Source organism: Lottia gigantea (genome assembly GCF_000327385.1).
Source record: "Lottia gigantea unplaced genomic scaffold LOTGIsca_128, whole genome shotgun sequence".
Classification (NCBI taxonomy): Eukaryota; Metazoa; Mollusca; class Gastropoda; family Lottiidae; genus Lottia; species Lottia gigantea.
The window spans coordinates 397559-407904 of NW_008707390.1; the positions used below are offsets into that span (position 1 = coordinate 397559).

General features: G+C 31.5%; 1 protein-coding gene across 1 annotated transcript in view; it reads right to left on the reverse strand.

Annotated features, from left to right (window-relative positions):
* Positions 1-9915, reverse strand: part of LOTGIDRAFT_238027 (hypothetical protein) — a gene marked incomplete at both ends in the record, with an annotated part of 12143 nt that extends 2228 nt beyond the window's left edge. Inside the window, 10 exons of the mRNA XM_009048759.1 lie at positions 3186-3280; positions 4198-4363; positions 5187-5299; positions 5505-5628; positions 5904-5982; positions 6154-6255; positions 6684-6919; positions 7237-7440; positions 7746-8404; positions 9832-9915. Coding sequence (XP_009047007.1) covers positions 3186-3280; positions 4198-4363; positions 5187-5299; positions 5505-5628; positions 5904-5982; positions 6154-6255; positions 6684-6919; positions 7237-7440; positions 7746-8404; positions 9832-9915 — 1862 coding nt within the window. The remainder of the gene's footprint in view (positions 1-3185; positions 3281-4197; positions 4364-5186; positions 5300-5504; positions 5629-5903; positions 5983-6153; positions 6256-6683; positions 6920-7236; positions 7441-7745; positions 8405-9831) is intronic.
* Between the last annotated feature and the right edge of the window lie 431 nt (positions 9916-10346).

Below are 10346 nucleotides of genomic sequence, written 5' to 3' on the forward strand. Positions count from 1 at the left end.
AAGGTGGAGCAAGCCCCAAACTCTTTGCCTAAGTCAAAAATCAGTTTAATATCGAAGTCCCCCGATGGGGGACGTATCAGATATTAAGCTGATAAGAACAGATACTACACTTTGATCTTAGCCAAAAGGCCGAGAAGCGATACTGAGAAAGGGAACGAGAAGTGTGGTATTATTTTTAACAACAATATTCAAGATGGTGATTAGGTACAATAAAACAGACTAGTTTAAATCAACAAGTAAAAATAATAAATTTATAGAAATTTCATCAGATAGAAAATTGAAATCTGGTCATTTTGGTATTTTTGTGTTAAAATTTGATAAAGAAATAAGAGTGTAGGTAGAAGAAATCAGTAGAAAGATATTGTAAGAATAAAGATGATGAATTGTATACGATAGTAAAACTATAGTTAATAAACAGGTCACGTGACAATAGAGATAAAGACCATGATGTCTATACTCTCTATTAACTATAGTTGTTATATAATACAGTACTGACCACTGATCATTTCAACAAAGAGAAGATGATAAATAGTATTGACCTAAAGGTATCAGTATTGTTTAAGTTGTATACATGTACTTAGCTAGACAGTACAATTATTGTAACATTCAATCTTTGGTTATTTGTCTTGAAGTGAAATAAAAGTAAATTCAAACAAGAAATACTTAACTAAATTACTAAAGATTATGTATATTTCTAATGAACTAAATGAAAGGTTGATAATGATTACTTTAAGATGAAGAGAAGTTGAATAATGATCTTAGCAAGTAAAATGTTAAAATATTGTGTATAACTAGAAGAACAACAGTTTTTGGCCAAGTGGCAGATTTGTAGTCAGAGTTAATCTTGGTTTATACTTCTGACCCGGTCAAACATCTCAATAATTTGTATGATAATGTAATAAATGTTTACTACCATAACAGACAAGAGAATGTAAAATCAGGCAAATAATAATTGCATGAGTGATGTGATCCAGAAGTCCTATATAATAATATAAGGAACAGTCTTATGCTGTATTAAGGAATGGGGAAACTCTTTTATCTTTGAATTTTTCTCCCAGAGGGAGTGGGCCAATCCTGGAAGTACTGCAATACCAGGCCAACCCGCGGCAAAGGTGGAGCAAGCCCCAAACTCTTTGCCTAAGTCCAAAAATCAGTTTAATATCGAAGTCCCCCGATGGGGGACGTATCAGATATTAAGCTGATAAGAACAGATACTACACTTTGATCTTAGCCAAAAGGCCGAGAAGCGATACTGAGAAAGGGAACGAGAAGTGTGGTATTATTTTTAACAACAATATTCAAGATGGTGATTAGGTACAATAAAACAGACTAGTTTAAATCAACAAGTAAAAATAATAAATTTATAGAAATTTCATCAGATAGAAAATTGAAATCTGGTCATTTTGGTATTTTTGTGTTAAAATTTGATAAAGAAATAAGAGTGTAGGTAGAAGAAATCAGTAGAAAGATATTGTAAGAATAAAGATGATGAATTGTATACGATAGTAAAACTATAGTTAATAAACAGGTCACGTGACAATAGAGATAAAGACCATGATGTCTATACTCTCTATTAACTATAGTTGTTATATAATACAGTACTGACCACTGATCATTTCAACAAAGAGAAGATGATAAATAGTATTGACCTAAAGGTATCAGTATTGTTTAAGTTGTATACATGTACTTAGCTAGACAGTACAATTATTGTAACATTCAATCTTTGGTTATTTGTCTTGAAGTGAAATAAAAGTAAATTCAAACAAGAAATACTTAACTAAATTACTAAAGATTATGTATATTTCTAATGAACTAAATGAAAGGTTGATAATGATTACTTTAAGATGAAGAGAAGTTGAATAATGATCTTAGCAAGTAAAATGTTAAAATATTGTGTATAACTAGAAGAACAACAGTTTTTGGCCAAGTGGCAGATTTGTAGTCAGAGTTAATCTTGGTTTATACTTCTGACCCGGTCAAACATCTCAATAATTTGTATGATAATGTAATAAATGTTTACTACCATAACAGACAAGAGAATGTAAAATCAGGCAAATAATAATTGCATGAGTGATGTGATCCAGAAGTCCTATATAATAATATAAGGAACAGTCTTATGCTGTATTAAGGAATAGGGAAACTCTTTTATCTTTGAATTTTTCTCCCAGAGGGAGTGGGCCAATCCTGGAAGTACTGCAATACCAGGCCAACCCGCGGCAAAGGTGGAGCAAGCCCCAAACTCTTTGCCTAAGTCCAAAAATCAGTTTAATATCGAAGTCCCCCAATGGGGGACGTATCAGATATTAAGCTGATAAGAACAGATACTACACTTTGATCTTAGCCAAAAGGCCGAGAAGCGATACTGAGTTAAGGTTGGAAACTAAGGTCTTTTTTTCTCTAGCAATAATTGAGATGGTATAGAGGCAGGTAAACTATAATTCTAATAATTCACATAAAAATTTACATAAAATGTTAGAATTACGGAAATGTACTAAATATAATTTAGTTCCTTTTGATATTTTCTGCGCAAAAATCAAAAAATTAATTAACCTGCAATAAATGAAAGAATATCATATCCAAATTTTTATCCTTCAATTTAAAACGTTATAGAAACTCGATAGCCTGTCTAGGTCAATTGACTATTAATAGTTTACACTCTAGTATCCAGTTCAACATCTGGTGTATATAGTAATAGAAAAGATAACCGGTTATCCAGTCATTCACACACTATGACAATAGCATGAAGTTGTATGAATGAAGTGGCTGATAAACAAAGAATGTTAGTATATAAGGGATAAACCTTTGTTGTCTCAATACATCCTTTGTTTACGCTTGACAAGTTTTTTTTGTTCACCGTCCATGTCACTCATATAATCTCAATATTATATTAAACTATTTCAATAGGTCAAGTAAAAAGGTCAAACTGACACATATTATAATTTAACCTACTTTACTCGTGGTATTCAAGTATTACTGTAGTTATAAATCACATTATCATACATTATATGGAATGCAGACAAAATATATATTTTGTTTTTTCATTTTTAAGAATAATTTATAAATGTACCTACAAATCACATGAATTAATATTTTTATAATTAAGACTATTATGTATAATTATTGAACTTGTTTCATGTATTTACTTAAGCCTATATATTTTAAGCAGAAAACATTATACTACTTACTTTTTAAATTTAGCAGGATTGGTTTTCTTTAAATGAGCCAATAGAGCAATATTATCATCATCTTCTGTTCTAATAACCCCATCCCCTTTACACATCTACAAATTCAGAAAGATCAACTTTATCAAAATTATGTTTATGGAACTAATTTAAAACAATTCACTTCATCAAATCCAACAGAACTCACAACAATCACATTTAAAAGATTTGAATTGTTTTGATATGATAATGAGTATCTGTTTGAATTAAAATAATTCAGATTATCATGTGAAAAAAAAATTCCATTATTTTCATTATCAAATTCAAAACAATTTTCATTATCACTTTGGAAACAATCCATATTATCAAATCCAAAACAATTTTCATTTTCCAATTCAAAACAATCTCCAAAACTATTTCAATTATCAAATCAAAACAATTCAAATTATCAAACTCAGAACAATTCAAATTATCAAACTCAGAACAATTCACATCAGCAAATCCAAAACATTTTTCATTATTAAGTCCGAAACACTCACTCCAAATCCAAAACGATTGATATCCTCCTGACCTCCTCCTGGGAATTCCCTTTTATGAAAAATACCTCTTGCTAATTATTTTTTAAATTTTCTTATTCAGTAAAGTTTCGTTACTGTTTTCTAATGCTTTAGCTTGAGTCAAAATCCCTTGTTTAGATCCTCACCACATGCAATGAGGAATATCTTTCTGTTTCTTAAATTAAATTTTACTAAATCGCTAATATCGTGGGTACCAAAAGATGCAGACGAGAAAAACTTTCACACACGCATTTTATATTTATATTTGTGAATACAACAGAGCAATAGGCCTGTTCATGACATGATTTTTTCTCAAACGCCTTCAACAAAGTACATCTAAAACAATCTTTTATCAGATCCAAAACAAATCTGAATAAAATCCAACAGAAATAGCGTGTAACAAATGAGTGTAACAAATGAGTGTAACAAATTTCATGCATGAATCTAAAAAATAAATATTTTTGTAAGAATAAACTTACCGATATTAACTGTGAAAGAAAAAGCCTAGCAAAATGTAGATGATTGACTAAATCTGTATTGACATTGACTAAAAACCTGATTTTATTTCCTAGAACTTCCTGTACAGACCAGCCAGTAGTCAGTCTCTTCTCCTCCCACTCTCTTATCAATTCATAGAACATATCTCTACAATGATCAATATTAAATATCACATCAATATAATATGCAAAACCTAAAGATATAATTCTTTTAAGCATGTAATAATGAATCCACAGCAATTCTAGTGATACAAATACACTGGGCAAAGAATCAGATTCAGAACTACTTGCTTAACCAGATCATTCATTATTTCATCTGAAGCAATGCACATGTATTTATATCATTGCAAATATATTGAATCCTTAATAGGGAGTAGTCTGATCACACAGCCTATTTAACTGATTCTGTTTTAATATTTCTTTATCGCTCTATAATTCTATAATAATTAAAAAGGCATTCCGCTTTATTAGTGAAACATTTTCATTATAAAAAACGTTGTAAATTATACCTGAAACTATTTATAGTATGCTATTTATATCTATGTATCTACTTGATCAAACTGAATTTGTTTTAAAAGGTTTAATTAAAACCTGAGAGTACTAATTGTGAATTAAGCAGTCTGACCTAGTTTCAGTGATTGGCTTCATAATGGCCTGTTATATTTAGTTGAAATCTTCAGAAAACATAGATGTATTTCTCTACAATTAGGTGTTTATTTTACTCAAAATCCGTAGTAGTTTTTTAACAGTTTGCAAAAAGCATAATGAACTTTAAAAGGATACGTAACAATTTTTACGTAAAGTTTTGGCGTTTAAAAATTAACGGCTGGATTTTATTAAAATTTTAACCTACAAAAAAAGCAGAATGTCCCTTTAACCATAGATCAGAAAATAGCCAGAATGTCTTGATAGCTACCAACAGAAATAAGCATTTAATAACTATCTTGAATTAAAGAAAGAATAAAACTTACCTTTGTTTTTTAAATTGGTGAAATAGTTTATCACTAGGAAAATTTTTTCTGTTATCTGTATCAGCTTGAAATGATACACCACCTATTGGTGATCTGGGACAAGTTGGATATTTCTAAATACATAACAGACAGTTTGATATATTTTGAGGGTGACATACAGGTTCAATGTAATGTCATAAATTATCAAAATCTATTCTATAATACAGTTTTTAGTAATAAATTCATTAGCTTAATGAAAGCAAATGATAAGCAATTTTTTGACACATTGGTCTAGAAATTTGTTGTTTATGTATTTGGAAAATGCACAACCATTCTTACCTTTACTGAAAAAGAGCTAGTGTACAACTCAAGAAGATTGGAATGCAGTTCTGAAGAAAAATCCACCAGTCTTTTATTTTCTGCTAACAATTTGATAACACTTCTGTCTAGATACTTCAGCAAACTGAAATTGAACAGTTACTTTACAGTGCATTTGTGTAACATTACAGCATAGATATTTTAGCAAGTACATACAGCAAGTAATATAAATACATCATTCCATGATAGACATTTTGTGTCTTTAAGTCGTATATAATTTTTACGCAACATGAAATTATTTTATGTTGTTCATTAAAAACGTATTTATCCTGTTCATTTTTGTGTAAACTGATTGGGTCCCAATCATATCACATCCCAATCAGCCATACTCAGCACAAAGACTCAATTACAAATACTTACTTTAATTGTTTTTGCAGAACATTTACTGAGAAATATACAGCATTATGTACAGTTACAAATAAACTCATATCTTCTGAATCTACAATGGATCAAGGGAGGTAATTATCAAACTTTTATATACATTATCTCCCTTGAGTCTTCAATTGCTGTACCACTTAGATTTAAAAGTGATACATACAACATCAGCATTTAGGAACTTTACAACATCAAAGAATATGCTGCCTATCAATCCACATTATAACTGTCTCACCTATATTTACAGAAGGTGTGTCAGGTTTTATATCTTCTGATAATGAAGTCAATAATTGTATCAAGAAATACAATTCTACAGAGATATTAGGAAACAAATGTTCTGAAATGAGATATTGAAAATAATTACTTAGATATAAGTCAAACAAATCTATAAATTTTTGGGCTGCTTAGGTCCATAATGTCAAACTATTGCAAACTCTGTGAAAACATTTATGGGCACTTTTCTTATTTGAAAGTCTACAAAATTGATTATACTTTAAAAATATACAACTTATCTTCCTAGAGAGGGTTGATTATAAAGTCATTCAAATACCTTTTAAGAAATAATAATTTAAGTGTCTATTATGCCAGACAGGAACAAATAAGATATACACGCAACTTTTATGATAAGGTCTTTGATTGGCTGTATTTGCTAAGGTACAGTTCAGTTGAAATGCCTAATGATGTCAAGGCATTAGATGGAGCTCGTTAGCTTCAGACTGTGATGTTTAGCAACCCCACAATAATGACTGAACAAAAAGAGCTTACCATCAAGACAACTAGAATAAAGTTGAACCAAGATATTAAGTTTATCACTATGAGTTACAAGATGTAGACAAGCTGTTATATACTCAGTATTACTACTACAACTAGTTCTTCTATCCAGGCTAAATTTGGACGGTGTTGAGACAGTTGATGTTGTAGACATTGATTCCATTGACAGTCTCTTCGCTTTTTCTTTCCTATCAGACATAAAACCAAATAAACATTCACTGCCTAGATGCCTACAAATTTACAAAGCCCATATACAAATACTGTGTATCACTGATACTACTAATTAATAATTCTTTATCACATCTTTATTAAAAAAGGGCCTCATTCTATCCCCAACACGTAGTTGTTAATCACTGAACAGTGTTTCTATTTTGTTACATGTATACCTGTATGTTGTGTAACTTTATTTTTTCAATATTGAATAAAAACCAATATACATAGGTCTGTACCATTAATCAAAATTGTATCTAACTGGTAATAAATTGACACCAATGAAACTAACCGAAAAGTGAGCATCACCATTTCAATGTTAATACTAAACATATACCTTAGTAATTCTCTTTCATCAGCAAGACAAATATCACCATCAACTGATGACATTGCTGTATCACTTTTAACACCATTTATATTAGCATTCCCAGGTTTCTCTACAACCTCAGCTAATTTCTTGAATTTAGCTGCCGCATTCTTCTTTGCATCTGGTAATAACTGAGTTGGGTTGATTCTTCTCTTCGGTTTTGGTGTCTCATCTCTAATAAATATACAAGTACAATAAATAAGCTTAGAAGTTGAAAATCATTAGGGAATAAGGGTCTACTTTTTGCTTGATCAGCTGAAAGAGCTATCTAAAGTGCTTTTCTCATTGGAAATCTGAAATCTATTTAGTCCACAGTTAATTACAAAATTTCCAACAGAACAAAAGTGCGAGACATTATTCACCCACCCTCATGCACTGATCATTTATGCTATTTCAAATTATCATTTAAAAAAACTAATAATTTCAAATTGAACACTTGATAATAGTAACACCTGAATGAGATTAAAACTGTTACAAACCTGTTATTATTTGTTGCACCAACTGGAGGGAAATCATTTTCAGACAAATTGAATACTGGGGACTTCTCTTTAAATGAGCTTGTATTTTTGCTTATTGTATGTAATGTTGCTCTTTTCTTTCCTGAACTTTTATTTCCTCTGTCTGATATCATGACAGTAGGAGATGGGGAGTTTTCTCTCAAGTCTTTATTAGTACTTGAGAAGGGAGAAGATTTTCTCCTCTGTCCAGGATCTGGTGACATAAATTCACCAAGACTCAATTTATATTTCCCACTTTTGGGCTCTGGAGTCATATTGGGTGATTTGTGTCCTCTCTGAAAAAATTTCTGATCATATTTTTTCTGTCGTTCAGATGAATTACGAAAAACAGGAGATTCATTGCCAGGAGAATAAATAGGTGAACAGAACTCTTTGTTATTATCAGAAGGACTGTCTTCAAATAGCTGCATTCGTTTAGAGGAACTGTTAGGATTCACTTTCTTATTTAACTGTTTATTGGTATCTGAACATTGGCTTGACAATGGTGTTTTTGATGGTGATCCATTTAATTTGGAATTTTGAAGCAAATGAAGAGTCTGGTCTCTTAAGTAGTTGAGAAAAAATGGAATAAATTCTTGTCGAACAGTCTTATGTTCTTTAAAGACATCGGGAAGGCTTTCCTACAAAAGAAAATGATCAAAATAATTGGTATGCAATGTATGAAGAAATTGTGGAAATGTTTTTCTTATTTGATGAAGCTAAATTATAACCTGTTTGTAAGGTTTTTTGAAGCATGTGTTGATTAAAGAAAGTCTCAAGCTCTTATTGAACTGTATGAAAAGATCATAAACAAGGCCTGGTGCTTTGTAGACTATTACCAGTTGGAGTGGATGGATTAAGATGGGATAAGCAACGTAAATAAGGCAGTTGTTTCTTATTTCTTACTTCTCTGTAGTCACATACTCTATAGTACTTGTATGATACTAAACACAAACATCTGCCTCTATTGCGGCCCCTGATAGCTATTTGAAAGTTGTGGACTAGATAGAAACAGAAAAACAGAAAAAGAAATGTTTTGTGGGGATTATCCGCACTGTTTATTAAACCTATTTCTTTAAATCGCCAAACCCAGATATATTTCGATATTTCTTACAAAATTTATCTCAAACTGAGTTTGCTACCAAAGGTTCAAAAGCCACAGAATCATGTATATCAATAAAACGGAAGTTCGGGTGATACCCTACCCTAATTTACAATCATCGTTAAGGTTATTCAGTATTTTGTTGGAAAAAACACCTCTCCATAAAACAGGGCCTATTTTTCTGACTACTCATTGATAACTATCAAAATATCTATCAGTAGCATGTTTCGGACTAGTATGATACATTATCAATAATAAATGCTTTTTGAATTCTTGAAGAGAATGGCAACAATGTCATCTTAGATGATTGACTTACAGTAACAGATTAGATCAAAATGTCTGTCTCTAATTCAGCCTCTGATAGCTACTTAGACAAATATTGGCTGATGTAGAGACAGAAAAAATAAGCCCTGTTAAATGGGTAATTTCCACATATTCGGAGGTGTGGTGCAAGCCTTTTTAGATAGCTAGGATCGGCAAAACCTGATAAATTTGGAAAAATAAACATTTTTGTTGTTGAGTCATACCATCATACCATCTCCAACACCATTTATGTCACGTCTCCGGTTCCATCAAAGTTTTTCTTAACGAAACTGATCTCGCATCAGCCATTTAAAAACTTCAAAGGTCACAGAGGCACCTGATACAACAAACCAAAGTTATGGTGATGACCAACACTTATTTACAGTCATTGTAAAGGTAATTTAATATTAAGTCACTACATACACATATCATATTCACATTCAACAGTAACTTTTTCTTCTGACTCCATACAAAAACTGTCAAAATATCTATCAAAGACTGGAATAGGGGCAGATGTTTCGGACTAAATAACATGACAGTGATGTTAGTTGTACTGTCAGTATCGGGAGGGGGCAGCTTGAATTGTTTTTTTAAGTTATGGAATGATTGTCAAGAGTAAATGTTTCCAAGTGCGTGTAATAAAGGATTTGACCTGATACTCACATCTTTGCTTTTTGACAAAAGCCAGATTATAATATCTTTTATGCAGACTTTCTCGTCAAGCGCCAACTCTAATATCGATGCCATATTTTTTCAAGGCACCCGCCTTTTCGCGCCTTCGGTATTGAAGAGTTCGAAAATTTTGTCTCAATTAACCAGACGGAATCTCGTGTCAAAAGACCGTTACATATGGGCCTAAGCTTCAAAATGAAATGCTAAAATTTAAAACTTGCAACATATACGTCTTCAATCTATAATTCAGATCAATTAAAACTTCACGATTAATCAAATTATCTTGATATCTAGTAGTCCGAAACATGTGCCTCTATTCTAGCCTCTTATATTTTGACAGTTTTATTATCGGCTTGACAGGAGTAGGGTTAGAAAAACACGGCCCTGTTATATATGGGATTTTTCCTTCACCGCGAAGGTGCGAGGGTTTTAGACGTATTTTTAACCTCGAATCCACCAAAACCTGATTTATTCGGAAATATGGATATTTCAGCCATGGGCGGCGA